Source organism: Schistocerca serialis, chromosome 6 (assembly GCF_023864345.2).
Source record: "Schistocerca serialis cubense isolate TAMUIC-IGC-003099 chromosome 6, iqSchSeri2.2, whole genome shotgun sequence".
In the NCBI taxonomy this organism is placed as follows: Eukaryota; Metazoa; Arthropoda; class Insecta; order Orthoptera; family Acrididae; genus Schistocerca; species Schistocerca serialis.
The window spans coordinates 161,066,579-161,094,557 of NC_064643.1; the positions used below are offsets into that span (position 1 = coordinate 161,066,579).

The 27,979-nt window shown below is 42.0% G+C and overlaps 1 protein-coding gene across 1 annotated transcript in view; it reads right to left on the bottom strand.

Moving 5' to 3' along the window:
* Window positions 1–487: 487 nt before the first annotated feature.
* LOC126484003 (cytochrome P450 6k1-like) overlaps window positions 488–27,979 on the bottom strand; it is a 70,437-nt gene continuing 42,945 nt past the window's right edge. The window contains exons 6-8 of the mRNA XM_050107321.1: window positions 12,261–12,482; window positions 7,424–7,675; window positions 488–1,415 (exon numbers count right to left, since the gene is read on the bottom strand). Coding sequence (XP_049963278.1) covers window positions 1,249–1,415; window positions 7,424–7,675; window positions 12,261–12,482 — 641 coding nt within the window. The 3' untranslated portion in view covers window positions 488–1,248. The remainder of the gene's footprint in view (window positions 1,416–7,423; window positions 7,676–12,260; window positions 12,483–27,979) is intronic.

The following is a 27,979-nucleotide window of genomic DNA, read 5'->3' on the forward strand; positions in this document are numbered from 1 at the left end:
TAAACAATCTAATGATCCAGTGATGACAGGAGAACTCATATATAAATAGGTGCTGAAATTTGCTAATTTTCAGAGCCAGTGGCTCCTTCTTCTGGTAGAAGGGTTGAAGGGGAAGGATGAGGAGTGAAGGAAAAGGACTGATGAATTTTAGGATGTGGAGAGTGTTCAGAAAAGTCACCCAGAACCCTTGTCAAGGGTGAATTACCAGATGGAATGAGAAGGAAAGAGAAGGTAGAATCTGCATGATGCATTGTACACTGGCAGACTTGAGTGTAATTTTTACATAGTTTTCCACTGCCATCGAGGCACATGCCAGATTTTGTCTGTTTCCAAGCACTGCTGTGTCCACAAACCATGATAAAGTTTGTTTATTTGTTGTAATTTCATCCTATGGGCCCTGATGGTGAAGACACCATTTGCCATTCCACAGTAAAATGTATTTTGAAAGCAGCAGCAAATTTTTTGAAATAAATTAGAAGACACAACATATCAATATATTTTTAATATTATTAATATGACAGTCGTACATGAATGGTATTGAGAACATCAGAAACATTACTAATTCTTGGAACTATCAAACTACTAACTTCATGCTTTGTCACCATAGTTTTTTTTAGCAAATAGCTCCATTATTCAAATAATTTCATTTCTGTAAATATCTATCTCATAAAATTACATCAAAATGTTCTTTTACAAAAGCATAGAGCTGTGTTCAACTGATGTACCGTTTGTGCACCATAGCAGCACCTCAACATTGCAACTGGTGATTGGTATGCTTTTAAGCAAAAAGAGAGAAAAATTCATCAGAACACCCAGAAGCACACCATTAATTAATCACATCGAGAAAACAAAAGAGAAAGCACTGCTGTCGGTATCTGTCAGATAGGACAGTCAACCTGGAGACAGTTGTTTAAAGTTGCTATTCAATGGCAGCACCTGATAGTGGCTGTTGTGATTGCCCTTTTTTGGAATCTTACAAAGAACAGTTGCAATAATATTTTTCTTTAACTAAATAAGTAGTTATGACTGAAATAAAGAAACTGTGTTTATTTATATTAAGTACATAAACATAATATGTGCTGTTAAAAGTACAATACTGAAGATTGGGGGCAACACAACTGTGCACAATAGTCTTCCATACAGTAAAGCCACTGTGTAAGGACTATCTATGAATCATAGTGCTTACATATATAAACAACACTAAAATGGATGAATTTTGACATGATATTGTTCTTCAGTGTTGTCCTCCTAGGAACGCTTTACGAACTGAATGTGGATTCCACTTTTGGTCATGAGGATTGAGGACCTAGGATGGAAATCAAGTTTTGCTACTGTCTTCTGTGTAGGCTGCACACTGTACTTTGACAGTAAGTTCACAAGACCCACTTTGGTTTGCAGCAGGCCCATCCTCATACCTGAAACATGTATAGAAATCTTAAGTATGAAGCATGATCATGATATGCTGAATCAACATATGCTGCACCTCTTCATCAGGGAGACAATGCCTCTCTTTAAAATGTCATCAAAATCTCCCTTTAATAGTATATATATATATATTTCAGATAGATCTTGTTCAATTTGCTATTGCAGGAGACTCCAAATTTCTAGTGTTTCTTTTAATGACAATATCAACTCCCACAGCACAGAGACTAGGGCTATCAACTTTCAATTTCCAAGCGTTTTGAGCCTGAGTAACAAACAAAAATGTCGCTTCATTTGAAGAAATGCAGGTGACAATTGTGGGACAACAGGTTAATATCATGACCTCAACATTAATATGCCCAACCAACAATGTAATATGTGTATCAGAGGTTTCTCAGTGAATTGAGAAACTATACTCATGTTAATTGAGAAATGTCAGTGAAATATGCCATGTACAGTCCAGCTACATGTATTCAGTGGCTGCAGGATGTGGCTTCAGGTATGTGCTGTGACAGATGCCTTTGCAAGAGTGCTACAGACTAATAGAGTGTGAAGGGAGGTCAGATCCTAGTTCACTGGTAGTGGGCTGATCCACTACTGGCCTATGCAACCAACCTTCCACCATCAGACTTGAAGCAAAGGATCAGATAACATGCCTGCCATGACAGTTTTACATAGGAGAAGGTAGGTAAGTTTTCAAACTCTAGGTAGGAGTATCAGCAATATAGGAAAATATGGATTGCTACTTACTGTAAAGAAGATGCATTAACTCTTGGGAGGTATGTACCATCTACGCAACCAATTAATGGTAGTTTATTTATTGTCATATGCCTTTTGCTTCATTTATTTGGGAAGAATCATCAGTGGTCTGTAATACGTGTTTCCTTTTTTACACATATGGCAACAAACAAACTGCCTTTAGTTGGTTGCATAGACAATACATACCTCCAAGAATATAAAGCAACTAAGGTTTTACATATGTTGCATATCACCAAGCTCTGTCATGCAGAATAGATTGAGTTGAGATCCCTTATCATCTATTTACCTATTTTATTTATTTTTAGTTTCCATAGATCCATCACACAAATATATCACTAGGATGTAGAACATGCCAGATGATTTCAGTAATAACCATTTGTAAATGGTCATAATTCATACAGCTTACAATCTCAATCACGTGTAGACAGGTACAAGAAAAGTCAGGTCCAACTGCTACAGTTATAAGCCAGATGACTGTAGTAATAGTAGTCATATAAACAAAATACAAGGATTACAGTCTAATTGATACATATGGCATTCTATCAAGAAGCTTTATACCAGTGCTTCAGATTAAGTTTGCAGAGTAATGTGTAAAATCAAACGCAACACAAAGTGTCACACACTGCCAAAAAATTCCTCTAAACAATAGGAGTGGTTATCCAGAAGATAAAATTTTAGTTGTTCTTTGAATTCAATGAATTCTCCTTGTTGGGAAACACAAGCTGTATTGAATTTCATTGATGAGTTGAGAAAATATAAAAATGCAGTACATGAAGCAGGCAAAAGGAATTGCAAATGTCTAAGAAATGAGATTAACAGGAAGTGCAAAATGGCTAAGCAGGAATGGCTAGAGATATAAGACAAGCAACATACCCTAAGACTTCAAGAAGAATATAATAATTCCAATTCCAAAGAATTTAGAAGGATAAATCAGTAGGGGAAAGATAGATGCCACCTACAGGAAAATTAACCATCTGTATAAATAACTATAGCTGAGGTGGAAAACCTGTCCTAAGCAAAGGAGGAAAAGTAGAAAGGTGGAAGAAGTATGTAGAATGTCTTTACAAAGGAGATGTACTAGAAGGCAATGTTATGGAAATGGAAGAGGACCTAGATGAAGATGAGGTAGGAGATATTATACTGCAAGAAGAATTTCACAGAGTACTGAAAGGCCCAATTCACAACAAGGCCCGGGACTAGATGACATTCTGTTGGAACTACTGATAACCTTTGGAGGGTGATCTGGTGTGCAAGATATAAGAGACAGGCAACGTACCCTCAGACTTCAAGAAGAATATAATAATTCCAATTCCAAAGAAATCAGGTGCTGACAGGTGTGAATATTACCACACTATCAGTTTAATAGGCCATGGTTACAAAATGCTAACATTAATTCTTTATAGAAGAATGGGGACACTGGTAGAAGCTGATCTTGGGGAAGATCAATTTGGGTATATGCAAGACAATACTGACCCTAAGAATTCTCTTAGAAGATAGTTTATGGAAAGCAAACCTACACCTATATCATTTGTACACTTGGAGAAAGCTTTCGACACTGCTGACTGGAATACTCTCTTTGAAATTCTGAAGATGGCTGGGGTAAAATACAGGGAGTGAAACTCTATGTACAATTTCTGCAGAAACCAGACTGCAGTTATAAGAGTTGAAAGGCATGAAAAGAAACCAGTGGTTGAGAATGAGAGTCAGACAGGGCTGTAGCCTATCCTCAGTGTTATTCAACCTGTACAGCAAATGAACAGTAAAGGAAACCAAATAAAAATTGGGAGTAGGAATTAAAGTCCAGGAAGAAAAACTAAAAACTTTGAAGTCTCAAATGGTATTGTAATTTTGCAAGAGACAGCAAAAGACTTGGAGGAACAGTTGAATGGAATGGGCAGTGTCTTGAAAGGGGAATGTAAGATGAACGTAAACAAAACTAAAACAAGGTTAATGCAATGTAGTCAAATTAAAACCATGTGACTAGGAAACAAGGCACTTAAAGTAGTAGAAGAATTTTGATCTTTGGGCAGTGAAATAACTGATGCTGTCCGAAGTAGAGAGGGCTGGTATGGTTATGGCAAGCAAAGTATTTCTGAAGAAGAGAAATTTGTTAACACACACACACACACACACACACACACACACACTCACACACACACACACGCACACACACAAAATGAACACAAGAAGAGAACAGAGCCTTTTGAAATGTGGTGAGAAGAATGTTGAAGGTAAGTTGGGTTGATCATGCAACTAAGAGGAGGTACAGTATGGAATTGGAGAGAAAAGAAATTTGTGGCACAACCTGACTAGAGAAAGGGACTGATTGATAGGACACATTCTGAGACATCAAGGGATCACCACCAATTTAGTATTGGAGGGAAGCATGGAGGGTAAAAATCATAGGGGGAGAACAAGAGATGAATACATTAAGCAGATCCAGAATATTCAGAGATGAAGGACTCACACAGAATAGAGTAGCATGGAGAGCTGCATCACATCAGTCTTGAGGCTGACAACCACTGGAACAACATCTGTTCACAGCAACTTCACCATTTTCATTTACAGCAGAACCAGCAGGATTAACATGTGTTGTAGGTGTAGGCTTACATCACTACAGTAATGACAACTGTCAGCTGTTGTTTTAGGTCTGTCAACTGCAAACTGGTAGCATTTGTAGGCATTTACAGTTCTCATATAAAAATGGACCACTTCTCTTGTTTGGTGTTGTTTTATTCACAAAATGCTCTTCTTTTACACAAAGCTAATTTGAAGTCGTTAAAATGCTTCTAAAATTAAGGAGGTGCTATTCTGTGAAGCAGTGCATATGCAGCTGAAGATTTAGAAAAGAGGCTTTTTGTCAGCCCAATGTTTTTTCTCCATAATGATGAGAGGTCTGTTTTCAGAAGACTAATGTTGATTGCTTTTAATTGTATTATTGAGTCCTATTGGATTCAAACAAGTTTCAAATTGGACAGAATGATGTAAATTACTGTACTATACAAAAAATGAAAATAGATGTTTTAAACATTATCAAACTTTTTGCTTGTACTGAAAATTGTACTTCTCAGACAAGACGTCCTTTTTCACGTTCTGTTCCACCAATGCATATATGTACATTAAAGAATATAATAATTCCAATCCCAAAGAAAGCAGGTGTTGACAGGTGTGAAAATTACCGAACTATCAGTTTAATAAGTCACGGCTGCAAAATACTAATGCGAATTCATTACAGATGAATGGAAAAACTAGTAGAAGCCTACTTAGGGGAAGATCAGTTTGGATTCTGTGGAAATATTGGAACACGTGAGGCAATACTGACCCTACGACTTATCTTAGAAGCTTGAGTAAGGATAGGCAAACCTACGTTTCTAGCATTTGTAGACTTAGAGAAAGCTTTTGACAATGTTGACTGGAATACTCTCTTTCAAATTCTGAAGGTGGCAGGGGTAAAATACAGGGAGCGAAAGGCTATTTACAATTTGTATAGAAACCAAATGGCAGTTATAAGAGTCGAGGGGCGTGAAAGGGAAGCAGTGGTTAGGAAGGGAGTGAGACAGGGTTGTAGCCTCTCCATGATGTTATTCAATCTGTATACTGAGCAAGCAGTGAAGGAAACAAATGAAAAATTCGGAGTAGGTATTAAAATCCATGGAGAAGAAATAAAAACTTTGATGTTCACCGATGACATTGTAATTCTGTCAGAGACAGCAAAGGACTTGGAAGAGCAGTTGAATGGAATGGATAGTGCCTTGAAAGGAGGATATAAGATGAACATCAACAAAAGCAAAACGAGGATAATGGAATGTAGTCGAATTAAGTCGGGTGATGCTGAGGGTGTTAGATTAGGAAATGAGACACTTATAGTAGTAAAGGAGTTTTGCTATTTGGGAAGCAAAATAACTGATGGTGGTTGAAGTAGAGAGGATATCAAATGTAGACTGGCAATGGGAAGGAAAGTGTTTCTGAAGAAGAGAAATTTGTTAACATCGAGTACAGATTTAAATGTCAGGAAGTCGTTTCTGAAAGTATTTGTATTGAGTGTAGCCATGTATGGAACTGAAACATGGACGATAAATAGTTTAGACAAGAAGAGAATAGAAGCATTCGAAATGTGGTGCTACAGAAGAATGCTGAAGATTAGATGGGTAGATCACATAATTAATGAGGAGGTGTTGAATAGGATTGGGGAGAAGAGAAGTTAGTGGCACAACTTGACTAGAAGAAGGGATCGGTTGGTAGGACATGTTCTGAGGCATCAAGGGATCACCAGTTTAGTATTGGAGGGCAGCGTAGAGGATAATAATCATAGAGGGAGACCAATAGATGAATACACGAAGCAGATTCAGAAGGATGTAGGTTGCAGTAGGTACTGGGAGATGAAGAAGCTTGCACAGGATAGAGTAGCATGGAGAGCTGCATCAAACCAGTCTCAGGACTGAAGACCACAACAACAACATATTAAATTTATATATGTATGTGTATTTATGGGTATTATTTTTGTGTGTGATTGTGTGTTTGTGTGTGTGTATGTATATTATACATTTATGAACATCTCCGTACAAACATATTCTCTAAATGGTGGTTAAGCAGTAAAATAAACTTGCAGTCCTCATTGAAAAGGTTACAAAAATGAATGATAATCAGTACAATACACTACCAGCTCATAAATACAAGATGCCATGACCAAAAGAATCATGAGTAGTTTGTTTTTGGCTGCAACAACAGTAGTTCTGCTCTGAGTCATGTATTCTTTTGACAGACCACATTTTTATACATGGTGGAGGTGGAATATATAAGGACACAACCATTTTGTTTGCAATGAAAAACTTTGTGTGTTTTCCATTTGAAGCATAGGCTAGAGCATCTTCCTCATATGGAGAATATTTGCAGTCGTATACACTGCATCAGTCCATTTATGTCTCACACCCTCCACAGTTTCACAAAACACAGTTTTCTTTAGACCTTTCTGATCCTGATAACTGGTTATTTTTGCCCTGATAGTAATACTTTATGACACCAAGATTGTACACTGAACTTTACAACTAGCCTTACACTCCTGCACAATTCAGTGAGAGAGAATGACTGAATAGGTAGGAAGCAACCACAGTGCCACTGTTCTTACACTCATCAGACTCATGGAATGTAGTAGAAAGAAATGAAGTAGTGGCCTTGATTTGTAATGTGTGCAGGCCTCAACATCAGACTTACACTCACAGAGTTTTTTATCTTTACTACTTACCAATGCAAATGCGTGGTCCCTCTCCAAAAGGCAGGTAGACATAGGGGTGTCGCCTAGCTTTGGCTTCTTCGGAGAACCTCTCAGGATCAAAACGATCAGGGTCAGGGAAATATTTGGGTTCATAGTGTAGGCCCAGCACAGACAGCGCTACTGGAGTTCCTTTTTCCAGAATGACATCACTGTCGGGAATCTTGTAGTCTTGGTTGCATTCTCTGTTCAGAAATGGTACTGGTGGATATTTCCTGAGAGACTCTGGAACAGAAAAGAAAAAAAAATATTTAAGGGAGAGCAAAATGATAGTTTGATATGATAAAATTATGATGAACTGTATCAGAGGACAAACATCGAGAGCATTCCCTTAAATAATAGGACCATTTAATTAATAAAGATTAAAAGGGAGCAGTTATATGAATCAAATTTTGATATACTAATAAGTTTAGATCCAAGGAGGCTGTATACACAACTTTGGTAGTTCTTTCATATAGAAAGCTAATAAAAATATGAATACACCTCACCTCACTCTCATTCTGTGCCTGTACTTTGTCTGAATTAGATTTTGGTGGAGACAAGTCTTCTTTTATAGGACAAAGACATCATTAGTATAAGTAGTTTCACCCTAGGGCATCCATCTTGGTCTGCTTTCTTGTACAGACTGATTCATATGTTTAGCAAGTGTTGCAAGCAGAGGAAATCAGGTGTTCCTATGCAGATTAAGCAATGTTCATTTTAACAACCACATCATGATTTTCTTTATATTTCACTGCCGCCATAGCTGGTGCAACACCAGATGCTGCTGCCTATTCTACAGAATTTACAGCCAAGCCAGGTAAATAACCTGTCTGTAGGTCACTTCTTCATGTCAAATCTCATTTTTAGTATGCCCACACTTGCTCTTTCCAACAACTTACCAATACTTTGATCATATCAATTAGATTTGCACTGTGTTCAAGTGTTCTTCATGTTAGATGTAGACTATGGCCTGAAACAATGATTGTTGTGCTAAATACCTAGCTAGCAATAATGGTAGATACTATTTTCAATTTATGATTAATTTCCTGGTAACAGTTCCCATGAATCATACTGCAGTACCTGTTATACATTTAGCCAGTATGATCTCTTTCTGGATTAGCCTCAGTGTTTGGGTAACAACACGACCGTATTGTTTTCCTCATGTCTAGAACATATTATGCTAGGTTGTTGCAGCTGCTGTTCTTGCACCCCCTTATTTACTACTGTGCTGGCATGCAGTTGTAGTCATAGTCTGGAACAAAACCCTCATGCTTGTATGTAAGTGATGGATCCGACCGGCAACTGCTTGCAGTTTTAGTAAACAGCCAGTCAATTTCCTGTTTGGATCATGAAACAGAGATTCAGAAAGCATTACACCTGGTTGTGATGGGTACAGTGAAAAGGTCGCCTTGTCACCTTCCCTTCCTGAGTAGCAGTGAATATCTCTTCAGGGGAGGGAAGGTCATTGCTTCCACAGTGCCAGATGACCAAGCGCCTACATAACAATATGTCATCATTCATTCAGTTGAAAGTCAACAAATGGAACTCAGATTGGCTACTGGTAATCAAGACCAGTGTTGTGTGCAGAGGTGATTGTCTGCCAGAAAAAAAACCTATAGCTCAAGTGTAAGCGTCTGAAGAGGAGGAAGAGGAACTACTTTAAACTGTCCACAGGAATGTGGAGAACAGAGCTTTTTTTCACTTCAGAATCCACACAAACTTCTAGAATTGATTTCCCATGATTCTGCTAAATCTCTCATTTAGTCATTGTAGCTTTACATGGCTAATTGCAGTGAGACAATATAGTGGGGTTAGCATTTGCTGTATAACCCTTAATTGCTAGTGTCATGTTTGTGAGACAGGCTTATTCTGACAAGTCCGGGTGGTCTTTGTTTATCTTTATCATTGTCTACAGTCAACCATTGAGTGTTTTGGAGGTCAATAGTAATTCATTCAGTAGAATATTCTTGATGCTCTGAATGAGAGCAAAATGTGGAGCTGAAATATTCCACAAATGTAAGATCATTTCTTCTAACTGCAGAATTCATTACAGAAATAACCCTTGTTATAACCATTGTTATTTTTGTCATTTTATAATTTCAGCACATTATGGTAGCCATGCCCAAGACCCACCATCTGCATTCATCAATTCTTACCGAAATATGTTGAATCCTGAGTTATTGCAACTGAGAAAGAGAGCGTTCCTATGAAAACAATCTTTTTCAAAGACATTTCTAACAAAAATAGGTTTTACAACAAGAAAATAAAACAATTTTTGACACTATAATGTAATTGGACAGATAAAAAATCTACTCACTAATCGGTAGCGGCATAATTACAGAAGCCCCTGGAGCCAGTGGCTCCTTTTTCCAGCAGAAGGGCTCAAGGGGAAGGAAGAGGAGTGAAGGAAAAGGACTGGATGGGTCTAGCAAAAGGCATAGATTTCAGGAAAGTCTCCTAGAACCATATGTAATTTACAACAGTATAAGCTACTCATGGAATAAACTGGGAAATTTTTGGAAAAAAAATTAAAATTTTAAATTTGCTTTATGTATTATTGTATACCATGTGAAAGGGTGTAAAAAATTCTGTAAAATGGTATGTATCCCAGGTCTGTAGCTTCTACAGCAATTCTATAAATTGCTGTTCCCCATTTTTGGGACCATTTATGATAGTTTTGCAGCTCTTTAATTCAGAAATGAGTTGATATATCTCAGTAAAATTTTATATTTTTCTACGTTTATACCAACAGTACACCAGTGCCAAATTTCAAGAAAATGGTGGGGATTTAGTACTGAGTAATGTCAATCAGTGGGCAGAGACAAAGTTCAAATGTCTGTACCATATTTACTCGAATCTAAGCTGCACTTTTTTCCAGTTTTTGTAATCCAAAAAACCGCCTGCGGCTTAGAATCGAGTGCAAAGTAAGCGGAAGTTCTGAAAAATGCTGGTAGGTGCCGCCACAACTAACTTCTGTCGTCGAATATATGTAGCGCTACGCAGACATGCTTCACAGGCACAAAGACAAGTACTGGCACCAAAACCTCTGCGTCAGTAAATAAATTAAAAAAAGGTGGAAGACGAGCTTTTTTTTTTCTCCGCCCCGAGTTTCGACCACTGCATTTTCATACATTATCCAACGAAGTAAATACAAATTCCGTATTGTGCCTCTTCGAACGTAGCAGCATTTCAATGTACTACGAAAATCCGACTGGCAAGACTGTTTGGGATATTTGTCAATATGGCCAACTCTGCTTTCTGAATTGTTTCCTAACTGTGAGAAGAAATGGTTGCTAATAGGAACTTTTATGAATTGTGAATCACATACAGTATTCTCTTCACCATAAGAATAATACGAATACAAACATTTTGCCATGTATTCTTTTGTGTTTGCTGCTATCTCATTTAAATCCTGTCCGCCTAATAAACTACGAAACTAGAATGAGACAACAGCAGACGCGGAAGAATATACATACCATGTCATGTTTATATTCGTATTATTCTTATGCCTAATAGTGATACAGTCAGAAATGAAGCACGGCAATTGACTAGATTTTTAAATCTAAGATGACTCTAATTTCTGTGCATAATGTAATGTACTAAAGAGGCGTCTGCAAAGATTTTCAAACGGAAAAATTTTTCGCTAAATTCTCGTTCAGAACATCTTCTATCATACGCAGTCTATTATTTGGTTCTTGTTGATCATTATCAAAGAAAGCAGCAGTGTAAGTAGCAACGAACAGCAGTCTCTTGCCATTGTTTCGCTAATGAGATGATTCCTCTCTTTGTTTTTTAAATTGTAAGCGGCGGTAGCGTACGGCGACAGACCGTAAACCCTCATTTTCGGAATGCCACAAACAATGCATGACACAGTACAGTAATGCATTTTCAGCTTTGAGTGACGGAAACACCCATAACAAAGAGAACTGCACTTGTCAGATCAAAGAAAAATATGAAAAAGGAAGGGTACCCGTATAAATACGGACGGAGTGCCTGACGCATAACAACGGCTACCTGGTAAAGCTTAACTGCTAAGCTTACGTCTCGAACCAAACTACTACAGCTGTATCATCATTCATTCAACCTAAATTGTGTCCCATATTACAATGGACCAACTTTGTTTCGATTTGGAAGTGCCGCCTAAAACTTTTCTCTCCCCTTGAATTTCGAGTCTCAGATTTCAGGTGCGGCTTAGATTCGGGAAAATTTTTTTTCCTCGATTTCGAGTCTCATTTTTCAGGTGTGGCTTAGATTCGAGTGCGGCTTAAATTCGAGTAAATATGGTAAGCAAAATTCCCAGATTTATGGATTTGTAAGTGAGCTGTGAATGTCATTTTAAGCTATATTTGGCAGATTCTTTAGATGTTTTTCTTGTATGGGTGCAGGGCAGATACACATGCTCCCAGTCTGAATCATAATCAATAGTTGGTTTATAGTAAATAGGCTGTAGATTCGAAACTTTAAACAGTTTTTTGAAATGGGTTCTATTATTTCTCTGAATCTGTTTAGTTTGAGGCCAGTATGGCACCTCAAATGAAGGCTAAAAGTGAACCCTCTCTTTCGTAATTGCAGTCCGAGTTAATGTTCAATTTCTGAGGACTCAATTTGTGACAATTCTTCCTTCCTTCCTTCATCACTGTATAAGCGCGTGGGTGAACCTTGCCACTCATTCTGACTTGTATAATGACAGTACATGATGAAGAAGGTATGCACAATATGCTAATCACTATGGAAACCTGGGCTGGGAGGTTCTGCTGTAACATATCTGAATAGAGTGTAATACATTTACTTAAAAGTGGAATTCAAATTGAAGATTGATTTTCCTTACCAGATACCACTTTGTCGAGGTAAGTCATTTTGCCGATGGTGTCGTAGGAAATTTCACCATTGTTTTCCTTCAGCACAGTGTCAATTTCATCACGTAGTTTGCTCTGTACATCTGGGTTGAGTGCCAGTTCGTGCAGAGTAAAGCTTGTCGCCGTTGACGATGTCTCGAACCCCGCAATGAAGAAGACAAATGCCTGTGCTGCCAAGTCATCCATTGACAGTTCTGTAGGAAGACAGATAAAAGTTTCTGTCACAGCTGACTATGTCATAAAATGTGAAAGGGGATATTATTCAGTTAAGTAATGGTTTTAGTCAGTGCTTGATTTGGAAAAACAGAGGTTCTGGTACTGTGAGCTTGTGGTGGCTGTTTTCAAAATTTAGACTTATTAAAATGTTATTTTTATGCTTTCCTGAGCATTTTAAAAGTTAAAATACAATATTTGTACACATAAAAAAAATTGTTTTGTACCACATCATAAAATGTGCGGATCTGATTCCTTTTCATCAGTACTGGGTACCGGCTTATATCATCACAAATCAAGCACTGAACTTGTAGTGGCTGTGTGTGTGTGTGTGTGTGTGTGTGTGTGTGTGTGTGTGTGTGTCTGTGTGTATTCCACATCTCCTCCTAAACCACTGAATTGATTTCAAACGAGCTTATACACACACCATTTATGGTCTATGAAGAAATACTGTGGCTCTCATTGGGATGTTGATGACATAGGAGGTGGGTACAGAGGTAAGGGGGAGGAAGAGAGACCAGAAACATGGGGGAGGGGAAAATGACCAGAGAAAGGAGGAGATGAAGATGGACAGGGAGAGGGGAGGTGGAGATGGACAAAGAGAGGGGGAGGAGGTGATGCACAGGATAGGGGGAGGAGGGGTAGACATAGAGAGAGGTGAAGAGCAGGAGGCGTAGAAGAGAGATGAAAGATGAGGAGGTCTACTGTGCAGGTGGGAAAGGAAAAAGTGTGTAAGGAGGCAGATTTAAGAAGGAGAGCATGTGAAGAGGAAGAAGGACAGAGTGTGAAGAAGGGAGTGAGAAAGAGAAGGGAAAAAGTAGATTAGGGAAGAGATTTAAATTTTTCCTTATTAATTCGATGAAACAATAGAGACTCGGACATATTTGGACGTAGGCATAGCCATAAGTAAAAAGCTAGTGTAGTATAAAAATATTTGTATGTATGTTAAACATCTCCTATACTACTGGATCAATTTCAACAACAGTCAGTATACATTATCCTTACTTTGTGGAGAGAAACGTTGTGGGTGTAAGAGTCACCTGCTTCCCTTAGAGTGGGGGGGGGGGGGGGGGGGGGGTGGAAAGAGTGTGATATAGAAGCATAACTCAGGAAAGCCAGGAGCTATTTCAACCAAATTTTGTATGTAACTGACTCATTATTTGTGTTATTATTTATATGGTAATACTATGTGGGAATTATACCTGTAATACCTCCAGGGATGAGAAGCCATGGCAAAATATAAAAAAAATATTCGATTGGGGTCACTATGGTGATTTGTGGCAGTGCAGATGGTGTTACACCCCTTTGTTAGGAAGGGGATGGGTGTGCATAGACAATAACATATCAGCCATCTCTGTGAAACAATGTCTTCCAAACTTGGCACACTTATCACTTCCTGTTTGAAAACAAATTACTGTGTGTGAGGATGAGGGTGAAAAAGGTTGGCATAAAAATATTATTCTAGAAGCCCTGGAACAATTTCAACCAAATTTTGTACATATGTGACTATTTGTTTAAAAATATTGTGGGAGTAAGATACTTGTACGAGAACAGGGGTGGACATGGAAACAAGGTGGTGTGCCATATGCAAATCTTGGAAATGACCTGTTCATATTTCTCTTCTACACTTAGTTGACTGGAGTACACATGTCAGTTAGTGTATGAACCAGGTTGCGAGAATGACGCCGCAGCAAGGCAATAGTTTTTTCAGGCTGTTTCACATAAAAGATCATGCCACACAGCAGAGTACCCGAGATAGAGTATACATCTGCCCAGGTGTTGCATGGTATAAAACAGCAGAGAATAAGGTGCATAGATGGATGTAGCCATGGGTAAGAAGATAGTTTTTAAATCTGTGTGCAGCCAGTTAGAAGGAGAGAGCCATATGGCATTGTTAACAGAGGGAGACCTGAGCCTAGTTGGGAAGACACATTTTCCTTGTTGCAGACTGGCAGCTTTCCGCACTGTGTGAGAGTTGTGTCTTCAGTGTGTCTGTTGAGTGTAGAGGGTGGTATTGTGGTTGTGTTGCACGATGAGAAAAGAGAGAGGTTGAAATTCAGTGCTGACACACAGCCTATACATCTCCAATAGCATCAAGGGAACTGGCAGGTTTAGTGCCCCATTCAATAAACAGATCAACATCAGCAATGTTACATGTCCTCATTACATGCAATGTCATGGGGACTTTTGGAGTTAAATTCCAGGACATTTGCACCAAGTCTGGTCATCTGAAACTTTACTCTTTTTGCCACTCAAATATTAGCTGCGAAAATTTTTCCCACTCCTAAGATATGAGCTGTCAACCTCAGAGTACAATGCCACCTCATAGGCATGTGTCAGCAATGATGTCTACAGAAGCGGTTCTCCAACAATAAATGTTATATTATTTCGTTTATCAGGGAATACTGCCTTTCAGTAGCCAAGTCAGATGTTAGTCTAGGGAACTGAAAATGTTGCAGCTATTTTTGACAAAATTCGCATCTGTTTTTGGGAAATTGCATATTTTTAGACAAAATTCACATCTTTTTATTTACAGATGATTATAAGTAAAAATGTAATGGTTGTTATGTTACGTTCCTGGAGAGCTATGAAACTGATTGAAAAGAAAGAAATGGTGATTTTGGGGTTTCTAACTGGAATGTTTGTGTTTGCAAAGCCTTTAACAGTTATTTCCCGAAATGGTCTTTGCTTATTTTCTTCTTTTAGGTCTATTTAAGTTTTCATTTAATGATTATGTCTGTTGAGAAACAGCATCATTTTCACACTTCTGATTTAAAATGTTTTTCGACATTGTTTTACTTTTCCTACCACGTTTGCTAGTTACAAATTGCAGAGTGTTGATTTCGACCTTTTGTGGGCATTCATGGCTGTGCGACACATACTTGACAACACTATGGATAGAATCGACAATGTATGTAGCATAGAAATATAGCTGAAAATAACTCTTCACATGTTAGGGGAAGACTTCTGGAGTTGTCGAAATGCATTAACAGGTTTTGTTTTCCTGTCGCTCAACAGTGCATACTGTGGACATTTATTATTTTTAGTTTATTTACTTTTTCCTTTTAGTCTGTAATACACTGACCAGCCAGAACATTATGACTACCAACTTACTATCAATATGAACCCATCCAGGCGATGACCTGCTATCAGTATAAACCCATCTATGAGATAGCAGTGTCATTTGGCAAGGAATGACTGCTAGTCAGACACACACATGGTGCATGTAGTATCAGTGAACGTGGTGTGTCCGCAACTCGCGGTCGTGCGGTAGTGTTCTCGCTTCCCGCGCCCGGGGTCCCGGGTTCGATTCCCGGCGGGGTCAGGGATTTTCTCTGCCTCACGATGACTGGGTGTTGTATGATGTCCTTAGGTTAGTTAGGTTTAAGTAGTTCTAAGTTCTAGGGGACTGATGACCATAGATGATAAGTTCCATAGTGCTCAGAACCATTTGAATGTGCTGTCCATGTGTAGAACGGGTAAGGTGTATGATCTACAGGGTGGAGGAAAACTGTGTCAAGAAATTTTAACCCTAGATAGCTGATGCCAGTAGGAACCAAAATTACTAATGTTGTGTAGGTCGACAACACACCATTTTTAAACGCCACATGCTCCCATTGGCCATGGGATTGACCTGTTGCCATTTGTCGGTTGACGGGCAGCGCTATGGTTGTCGGTTCATGCATACAAATGTCCCTTGCCCCGTCACTGGCCCAATGTGATATGAGCTCTTGTCAAATAGGTCTTGTTGTTTGTCTCCATCTCACGTCAGAGGCATTCACACGTAAGCTTGACTTTGGAGCACACACACATCACCTGCGATTTAGTCATACAGTAAGCATAGCGGCTCAGTATTTGTTTGAAGAACAACGAGACATGGTTTTTGTTTATGGACTAGGCGATGGTAATACACATGGAGCTTGACATTTGTATGGGGAATGGTACCCAGCAGGATGCCACCCACACCCACAAACATCCACAGCAATTCACCAGCGACTTGGCAAATAGGCTCATTAGTGGAATATCATGGTGATGCTGGAAGACCTCGAACATGATGGGATGCAGCATTTGAAGAGACTGTTCTCAAGCACTTCAGGAACACCTACAACAAGTACTCGAGCTGCTGGACACGACATGGGGGTCACTCATCGGTTAGTCTGGGGGTTTGTAAAGGATGACAGCCAGCATCCATTGAATTTTCACCCTGTCCAAGACCTAATCCCGTGGCGAACTACGAACACAGACTAGGGTTTTGCCAGTGGTTCCTGCGATGTGTTGCATGAGATCCCGACTTCCCCGCCATTGTATTGTTTACCGAGGAGTGCATCTTCCATTGGGATGGCCTTTACAATATTTGAAACGTTCATTACTGGGCAAGGGGAAATCCTCAAGTTTTGTATGTCCACAGACACCAGGAACGATTTTCGCTCAACATTTGGGCAGGCATTGTGGATGACCTCCTCGACTTACCGGGGCAAATTACCTCCACTTTTCGCAAGAAGCTCTATGTGGCCTGCTGGAAAATGTTCCCTTTCACATATGGCTACATATGTGGTTGCTGCATGATGGAGCGCCCATACATAACAGTTGTGCTTTGCATGTATATTTAAATGAACTCTTTAGTGCCCGGGTAATTGGTAGAGGTGCTCGTAGTACATGGCCCCCACAATCACCAGACCTCACGCCACCGGACTTTTTCATGTGGTGATCCTTCAAGTTTCTAGTTCACCCAACCGGATGCAAAGCACCTAGAAACAAAGAGGATTTAATGGACCACGTTCAACATGCCACCAATCACATCAGGGCAATGCCAGAAATCTTTGAAAGAGTTTGGCGAAACACCATTCGATGTCACCAAGCTTGTGTCACGTCAGAGGGCTGCACGTTTGAGCACCTGCTTTAAGCAAACAATGTCCTAGCTACGAAAAAGCCCTTTTCAAGACCAACACATTTTGTAAAAGACTTTCTCAACACAAACTAACAGCTGTTAATGAGTTTGTTCCCAGTAAGTCTTATCATGAAACTAAAATGGGTGTGTGAGGACCCCGGAAGGTTTGCCCCCAAGCCCCCAGAGTGGAAGGCTGGCACACTAACACTGAGCATGTGGACCACCTTGGCTATACCACGATCTCCGGCAGGCAAAGCATTTGTGGTCATGTGTTGTCCAGAGCATCCAGCAAGAGGGCTATCATGTGGCCAGTTGGAGAGTGTGGTGCCAATTTTTCATAGTTTAAAAACTGTACATTGTCAATCTACACAACAATAGTAATTTTGATTCCTTCTGGCATCATCTATCCGGGGTTAAAATGTTGTGACACAGTTTTTCTCCGTCCTGTATATGAGTGTGACCGAGGGCAGATTGTGATGGTGTGGAGACTCAGCATGAGCATTTTCGAAACTGCACGATTTGTCAGGTGTTTGAGGGGTGCTTTGGTAAGTGTTTCCAGCATGTGGCGAAACCGGCATGAAACCATGTCCAGACATCGTGGAGTCGGACGGCCACCTCTCATCACAGATGTTGGACGTCATAAGCTGGGCAGACTAGTAAAACAGGCCAGGCAGTGAACTGTGGTGGAGCTAACATCAGACTTTAACGCTGGGCGGTGCACAAGTGTGTCTGAATGCACCGTGCACCAAACACTCCTAACAATGGGCCTCCCCAGCTGACGACCCATCCATGTACTGGTGTTAACACCACGACATCGGCAACTACAACTGGAATGGGCATGTGACCAATGGCACTGGACGTTGGCGCAATGGCAGAGCATTGTATGGTCTGATGAACACTGATACTTTCCTCATCATGCCAATAGGAGAGTGCAAATTTGTTATCTTCCAGGGGAACAACTTGTACTGCAGGATGGAGACAAGTTGCCGGTGTCTCCATTTTTTATGCTCTGGGACCTTCACATGGCCATCCATGGATCCAGTAGAGCTTGTGCAAGTACCTTGATGGCCAAGGGGTATTGTACACTGGTTGTAGTCTATGTAGACCCCTTCATGACGATCATGTTTCCCAATGGCAGTGGCATTTTTCCATGAGTCAATGCACCACGTCACAAGGCCAGGAGTGTGATGGAGTGGTTTTGAAGAACACAGTGGCGAGTTTAAAATGGTGTGATAGCCCTTCAACTCGCCATGTCTGAACTCGGCTGAACACATCTGGGATGTGCTCATCACCCCCCGCTCCCCCCCTCGCAGAATTTTCGGGAATTAGGTGACTTGTGTTTGGAGATATGGTGCCAGCCTCTCCAGCGACTTACCAGGGCCGCAGTGCTTACACACCCTGATGTGTCACTGCCTTATCCATGCCAAAGGTGGACGTACTGACTATTAGGTAGGTGGTCATAATGTTCTGGATGATTGGGTGTAAAGGAACACACTGAATGTGCACTTGATCTGGCATGAAAAGAGTACATAATATTTTAATGTAATTAAAACAAATATGTTAATAATAAGTAAATATTATGCTCTTTAAGAGTGGAATCTAGATAGAACACTTATATAAAAGAGAAAATAGTAATAATAGAAAAAAATCTATGTACAGTCATTTGGCCTTCTGGTGCACAGATATCTGTTCGTCCAGAAGGCAGATTTACTGGTCTATTGCACTATGCACCATTGATGTATAACAAATTTTCTAATTTATAGTTCTGGACTACACTACTATACAACACTACACTACACAGCACTATACTACACACAGTGAACACTATAAACCAGCAGAAGACAGCGAGCATAAACAAACTAGAGTTATAGAGGAGCAGTGAATGGAAACAAGCCCTCTCACAGAGCAGCCAGGTTATATTCATATTTTGCACATCTGCAAATGTAGAACTTGACGCATGGTCTTTGCAGAAACTTGACATGTGGTCATAGGGATCCCCGACTCACACTGCTGTTTTTGTGGTGTCACCGCCAGACACCACACTCTCATTAGCCGAGAGACAGAATAGCCATCAGCTAAGTTAATGGCAACGAACTAGCAAGGAGCCAGTTGTATCAGTGCCTATAGCTTACAAGTATTCAAGAGAGATGTAGTCCAAGGCCTCAATAAAAGATAAGTAATAAGCATCTACCTACTTTTCTTCTTATTCATTTATAAGTTCTCATGTTCCAGACTTCACGCCCGTCTGCTTTAGCCTTGCGTGCACTATCGGCTACAGCGTTAGTCTAGCCTTCATTTTCAGCCATCAACTTCACGGTGTCGGCCCAGCTACCGACACAACATTTATTGGCGACGAGCAAAAGAGTTTGTATTAATTCATTTGCAACATTGGCGACATTTTAAAGTGTTCTGATTGCTTACATTTAATTGTGTTATGGCTTCGCCACATTCTCCAGATGTACTGTCCGAATTTTATCGCTTGCAGAATCAGCAGACGCAGGCGTTATTGGATGCCCTTGGACAGCTCGTCCAGGGTCAACGTGCGCTGCACACCGATGCGGCCGCAGCCGCTTCACCGCTACCGCAGCCACAACCTGCCGTTGCACCGCCTTTTAGGCACTACGACCCGAACCAAGAGACCTGGCAAGAGTGGTCCCGCCAGTTTGCCTTCCACCTCGCTGCCTACAGAATTCAAGGTAATGAGCGGCAGCCGTTTTTGCTTTCTTGTGTCGGTGTGTCCACCTACCGTGTGATAGTGAAATTGTTTCCCCGACGAGACGTAGCAACTCTGTCCTACGAGGAAATTTTGTCTGCATTAGATGCCTATTTCAAAGAAACAGTTAATGTGGTTGCAAAACGGTATACGTTCTTTCGTACAAAACGTACGGCCGGTCAAACTAATAGGGAGTGGGTAGCAACATTGCAAGGACTTACTAGGGACTGTGCCTTTGAATGCGACTGTGGTCTTTCTTATTCAGATACAATGGTGCGTGATGCAATTGCACAGAACGTTTCTGATGTTCGCATACGGGAGCAAATTTTGAAACTGGTTAATCCCTCCCTTCAACAAGTGATAGACATATTGGATAGACAAGACACACTTGACTGTGCTCAGGAATCTTTTGAAACTTCGCCAGCCGTGTGTAACATTAACCGGCCCGCTGGACGCGCTGCGCGGCCCGGTAACCGGGCCTTGCGCACGTCGACACAGCGACCGCCGCGTGCTAACCCAGGTGTGCCGCGCCAGCCCACAAATGCAGTGAAATCATGCCCGCGGTGTGCTACTAGACATTCGCGTGAACATTGCCCGTCACGCCAAGCTATTTGCTTTTTCTGCAATCAGAAAGGACATGTTCAAAGTGTTTGCCATAAAAAGCTCAGATCAGACAATCACAATCATTCCAGGCCCTTTGCTTCGCGCCGGAATCGAACCAAGGACACTCAGGCTCGTGGACCTTCGCCTATGGACATTCATGTCGTTAATTCCACTTCGTCCAGTGACACTTTCTCTAACAGTAACTGTGTTCGTCCCACAAAAACTGTGCGTCGACGTCGCCGGAAATCGCGTCAATTAGCTAGTGATTCTGTACCAGTGTCTGTTCCAATTGCACAAAACAGTCGCTCTTGTCGTCAGCAGAACAATAAACTTTTTGTGGACTTAGACTTTGACGGCCAAGTGATACCATTCCAGCTCGATACCGGAGCTGCAGTTTCATTGCTCAATCACGACACGTACAAACAACTGGGCAAACCTCCGTTGCGTTCCGCAAATGTTAAGCTAACTACATATTCCGGACAGAACATTCCTGTGTTAGGACAGTGCAGCCTTCTTGCAACATACAAGGGACAAACAAAACTTGTGTCATTTTACGTTCTTCGTTCTTCTACTGCAGTGAACTTGTTTGGCTTAGATTTATTTCAATTGTTTAACATGTCTATTGTAAATCAGGTCCTATGAGTGAATCAAACTGTGCCTACAGACAGTGGTTCTAGTGTATGTGAAGACTTTGCAGACAATTTTGCACCGGGCTTAGGTTGCGCTAAAAACTATGAAGCACATTTGGAACTGGAAGGAAACGCGCAACCGAAATTTTTCAGAGCGCGCAATGTTCCCCACGCATTGCGTCAGGAGGTCGCCAGAACATTGAACAATGTAGAATCACAAGGTGTGAGTGAATGTGCGCAATGCCTCTTTCATTTCAGCTCCGCTTCATCGCTTACGCCGTACAGGTGTTCCGTTCGTCTGGACGACGGAATGTGAACGCGCCTTTCGCCAGTTGAAATCGGCGTTGCTTTCTAATACTTGCCTTACGCCATTCGATCCCCAGAAACCCCTTTTGTTGATGGTAGATGCATCGGATTTCGGGATCGGTGCTGTGCTTGCGCACAAAGTTGGCTCCCATGATCGCCCTATTGCCTTTGCGTCCAAATTGCTCTCGTCTGCGCAAAGAAATTATTCACAGATAAAGAAGCTTTGGCTCTCGTGTTTGGTGTTACTAAGTTCCATGATTTCTTGTATGGTCGTCACTTTACCATCATCACAGACCACAAACCTTTGACATCGCTTTTTCATCCGACCAAGCCTGTACCTCCACGTACAGCGCAGAAATTCATTCGCTGGTCTATTTTCCTCTCGCAGTACCGCTACGATATCTTGTATCGGTCCACTGCTAAGCACGGAAACGCCGATGCGTTGTCCCGTTTGCCTGTTGCTGAGGATAAAGCATTCGATTCTTCCGAACTTGCTTGCATGTTCATTGATTCGGAAACCGATGAAGTGGTCGAATCGTTTCCGATTGATTTTCGTCGTGTCGCTACAGCCACAGCTGCTGACCCTGTCCTTGCTACTGTTTTACGTTTTGTTGCTACGCAATGGCCTTTGTCAAAGTCTCGGATCGAGGATCCGTTGGTTCGCCGATTTTTTGCTCACAAGGGGAGACTTTTTGTTCGACGTGGTGTTTTGTTGTTGCGTTCTGATAATGATCAGTCCAGAGTCGTGGTCCCACGTTCGTTACAGTCCTCTGTTTTACGGCTTCTTCACCAAGGACATTGGGGTATAGTGCGAACGAAACAACTTGCTCGTCAGCACTGTACTTGGTTCGGAATCGATGCTGCGATTACGACTATGTGTTCTTCGTGCCCGGCGTGTGCCGAACAACAGTCCGCACCGCCGCGGAAAGTCTTTGCGTGGCCAAAAGCCACTTCCCCTTGGCAACGCTTGCACATTGATTTTGCTGGTCCATTCTGGAATGCTCGATGGTTGGTTCTGGTCGACGCCTTCAGTAATTTTCCTTTTGTTGTCCGGATGTCTTCCACGACGTCCTCCGCCACCATCCAAGCGTTGTCTGCTATCTTTTGCATTGAAGGTCTTCCGCAGACTATTGTTTCCGACAATGGCCCACAATTCATGTCCGCAGAATTTCAGTCATTCTGCCAGGCCAATGGTATTCAACATCTGACATCCGCGCCGTTTTCGCCTCAGTCCAACGGTGCCGCTGAACGTTTGGTCCGGACTTTCAAGTCACAGATGTTGAAATTGAAAGAGTCGCATTCTCGGGAGAACGCATTGTTGCTCTTTTTGTCTTCGTATCGCTCTCAGATGGTCGCTCGCCGGCTGAGTTGCTCCACGGTCGTCCTCATCGCACCTTGATGTCTTTGCTGCATCCGCCGCATCAGGTTCCTGTGCCGCGGCAGACTCCTGCTTTTGCTCCAGGCGACGTTGTATTTTATCGCCACTATCGCGGTTCACGGCGTTGGCTCGCAGGGCGCATTCTTCGCTGCCTCGGCCGCGCGATGTATTTGGTTTTGGGGGCCTCTGGTGAGGTGCGTCGGCATCTCAATCAGCTGCGCCTCTGTCGTCGCTCGGGTTCTGCCGCTCCCCGTCTGCTTTCAGCGACGGTGCCGTCCGGTCAGCGCCCTGGGGACCCATCTACTGGCTCGCCTCATCCCCAGGTGTTACCGACGATGCCTTCCATTTTGCCCCATGGCGACGCGCCGCCGCCGCCGCAGCAGCAGCAGCAGCCGCCGCCGCCGCCGCTTGTTCTCCCGCCGGCGCCGCCAGCATTAGACGCTTCGCTGCAGCCGCCAAGCGCCTCCCAGGGTCACGCGCCGCCGATCGCTTCCCGTGACCAGCTGTCCTCCGCCATGGAACTCCCGCCCGCTCCGGACCACATGACGTCATCGCGCGTCGGCTACCCCGACGCCATGGAAATCGACCCTTCGGTCCCTCCTGTCTTATTACGGGCGCATACACCGCATGTTGACGTGCACCCTGGACTAGTTTTGCAGGCGTTTCCTAGCTCCCCTCGGACCGGATGGCCGGGTGCGGGTGGCACAGCCTCGCCTGTTGTTAGGCTCCCCACCTCATCGCATACGTCAACATGTGGTCCTCCCCACGGCGGGCGGAAGCCTTATCACACGACCGTTCGCCGATTTGCGGGGGAGGAATGTGGTGTCACCGCCAGACACCACACTTGCTAGGTGGTAGCTTAAATCGGCCGCGGTCCATTTAGTACATGTCGGACCCGCGTGTCGCCACTGTGTAATCGCAGACCTAGCGCCACCACCAAGGCAGGTCTCGTGATACGAGAGAGCACTCAGCCCAGTTGTACGCGAACCTAGCTACCGCCCAGTTGTACGCGAACCTAGCTATCGCCCAGTTGTACGAAGCCTTTCTCTCTCATTAGCCGAGAGACAGAATAGCCATCAGCTAAGTTAATGGCAACGAACTAGCAAGGAGCCAGTTGTATCAGTGCCTATAGCTTACAAGTATTCAAGAGAGATGTAGTCCAAGGCCTCAATAAAAGATAAGTAATAAGCATCTACCTACTTTTCTTCTTATTCATTTATAAGTTCTCATGTTCCAGACTTCACGCCCGTCTGCTTTAGCCTTGCGTGCACTATCGGCTACAGCGTTAGTCTAGCCTTCATTTTCAGCCATCAACTTCACGGTGTCGGCCCAGCTACCGACACTACAGTTTTGATGGTCGTAAGAGAACACGTTGATAGAGCAGGATTAGGTTCTTCACTGATACCAAAATAAGAAAACAATGAGCAACGTGCAACACAAAGCATTCCGTAACGGCTACCACGCAATTCCTTGCTCATGTTGGCAGTGTCGTAAACGAGGTTAAAAAAAAAAATAGTTAAAATGGCTCTAAGCATTATGGGACTTAACATCTGAGGTCATCATTTCCCTAGACTTAGAATTACTTAAACCTAACTAACCTAAGGACGTCACACACATCCATGCACGACGCAGGATTCAAACCTGCGACCGTAACAACAGCGCGGTTCCAGACTGAAGCACCTAGAACTGCTCGGTTACAGCAGCCGGGGTAAACAAGGTAGTTCAGGCTTGACAAGTACCAGCATTTCACGAAACCGAGGGGGGTGAAAGTTACAGAGCAAGTTCCGGCAATATGATGTTGGTTCGCTGCCAGGCGATTTGGACTGTTGCAAGTTTATCAGCTCATCATCTCGGTTTCTTACTGTATGATTTAAAGCCTTTTTTTGTTTTGCTGTCTTTCGAAACAAAGCTGGTTTCATATGATTGTGTTCCTAATTACGACGTAGTGTGTGTGTGTGTGTGTGTGTGTGTGTGTGTGTGTGTGTGTGTGTGTGAGTTGGACTCTGACTTGTGTCGTGAATGTGTTGCTCATAATCTGCTTGATTTTTGCTTCCGTCTGTAATACTGCGTGGTATAAATGATTCCATGTTTGTTTTTGTCTTACAACATTTAAATGCGCTGTAAGTACCAGTACATTATTCATGTTCTACTCTATTATAGTTTGCATCCATTTGTCGTACTTTCTCACATTTAATGAACTCCATGTGAGGGCTATTGACAGAAATGGTACTCAACCGTATTACATCTTGTCACGGAATGAATATGTGTTTCTGCATTGAATGGTGTTACTTCTTGCCACTGATTGTGAGTACGCTTTGTGGTATTAGTGACAGAAGCCATCGTGCCAGGTACTATTATGCACAAAAAATATAATACATGGAGCGCATATCTGTACATGAGATTGTGTGGTATAGTGTGAACTTATTTCCACTGTACTGAATGCTACTGCATTTAGTAAACTCTAGTTATTCAGAATCCACTAGTAGATACAATGATGAAAGCATGAGAGTGTGTATTATTTGCTTTTAAATTTTCATTGGAGTGGGAGGATGAGTATACTGCACTGATTTTTGCTAAAATGTATTGTCTGTAGTACCTGAGTACCTGTTAATAATGTGTGAACACGTTTGCATAACTACTGCTTCATTTTTAGCATTTGCAGATAGGGAATCGTTTTATCCATACAATATTAGAGACGCATGCAAAACTAGCAGAATACGAGGTATATATTGACAGTGCCATTCAAAGAGTGCTACACGAACAAGAGGGTAATAAGGAGCAGATTACGGTGAAACCACTTTCTGTGTCATGACATTTCAGATAATTTTTAAATTTTGAAATGTGCTAAGGTGGAATTATTTCTCCTTCATAATAGCTACATAGTCGAAATTACAGTACTGAGTTTCACAAATAAATTATTTAATAGTCAAGAGGTGATTAAGATTTCTTGAATGTAGTGAGGTCACAAAAACCTTTCAGTTTACAGGTGCGCACTTCCCTTCTAGACTATGAGGCCCAGCCGTGAAGTATAAATGAAGAATATTGTCATCTGATCGCGTATTTCGGATTAAAAATATTTTCCACGCCATATTTTCTCGAACTCCAAGCTTACTGCCATGCCACTAGGAGTGCTGCTGTCGTTCTCTGTGCCTCTACAGGCTTTGCAGCTCTCATATTTTAGTGTTTTGTAACGGAACCAAAATTACAAAAACACTTGCCACCTAAAACTGGCTCGTTAAAGTGTCCGCATCATTCCAAATTTTGAACTTTAGCTAGCAGACAAACGTAAGCATTCCTTTGTCCTAAGATGCTAGGTCCCACGACTGAGTCCTGTGTTGGATTACGCAGCATGTATCTTCACTGGCCACAATCGGTGTGACCAGAGCACCGAGCGCACTGATATATCGTTGCGTTCGTGTACTTTTCATTTTGTACCCACATTGTCGGGTACATTATCTTGATAAGCTGGGCTACATTAAATGATTTTGCAGTACAAGTAATCGACAACAGAGTGGATTTTCGGTATTTATGGACAGAAAATAAAGCTATTTCAAACTACCTGTGATAAAATAGTCCACCTGGACGCAATTCGCTGTGAAATAGAAGTTATTACGTAATTTCGCATTTTCGCATATTTATTCGCATTTACCGCAAATTGCGAATTTTTCGGGCCTCTAAGAGTTACTGACTCAACTAATGCTGACATAGTCCACTGCGTATGCAAAACGCATTATGTTACGCCCACCCTACATGCTTCTTACGTTGAAGATTTCCAGATAAAAGGGCAGGTATAAAATTCTTTTCCTTTTCCACTACAGATCCCAAGACGTGCGGCATATTTGTGGCGGGAAATTCAGAAAATTATGACTGGCAACAGTAGAGCAAATACATGATAAATTACTTCGTTTATCTCGCTGAATAGCAAGAGTGAACAATGTTTCCTCATTAAATGTCGTGACGATTTCCTGTCATAACCGTGCTGATCACGCCTAGCACTCAGTCTCTAACACAACGTCGTCACGAGACGTTAATCCTGTCCTTCCTTTCTCGTGGGTCATTTTCCCACTGGAAAATCACTACTGTATATTTTGTGGTGTCACCGCCAGACACCACACTTGCTAGGTGGTAGCCTTTAAATCGGCCGCGGTCCGTTTGTATACGTCGGACCCGCGTGTCGCCACTATCAGTGATTGCAGACCGAGCGCCGCCACACGGCAGGTCTAGAGAGACTTCCTAGCACTCGCCCCAGTTGTACAGCCGACTTTGCTAAGCGATGGTTCACTTACAAATTACGCTCTCATTTGCCGAGACGATAGTTAGCATAGCCTTCAGCTACGTCATTTGCTACGACCTAGCAAGGCGCCATTATCATTTGCTATTTATCTTGTGATGCATGTACCGTCAGACAGATGTTCACCAACTATGGATTAAAGTTAAGTATTCAAGAAGCTACGTACTTTACTTGCTAGTCTCAATTACTTTACCTGTTCCAGACCTCACGCCAGTCTGCGTGAGCTTAAACGCGTGCCTTTCGGCTTCACCTCCTAGTGGCTTGGCTGTCTTGCCAAGTCACAACATATTTTGCGTAAGTATTTCAGTGTCCGCAGCCAGAACAAAGCTGAGGATGAATTGTAGCTTACATGGCATTTATTTGACTCAGTGGCCTGCTTATTTTGAGCCAAAAATATTTGTTAAATGTCTTGTACAATTAAAGTGTTCAAATGGGTGTGAATTCCTACGGGACCAAACTGGTGAGGTTATCGGTCCCTAGACTTACACATTACGTAAACTAACTTATGCTAATAACGACCCACACACCCATGCCCAAGGGAGGACTCGAACCTCCGGCGGGAGGAGCCGCGCAGTCCGTGACATAGCGCCTCTAACCGCGTGGCTGGTACAATTAATTTGTGCTTAAATGTAAGGAGAAAAAGTGAGATTTAATTAAAGCTTAGTAAAAG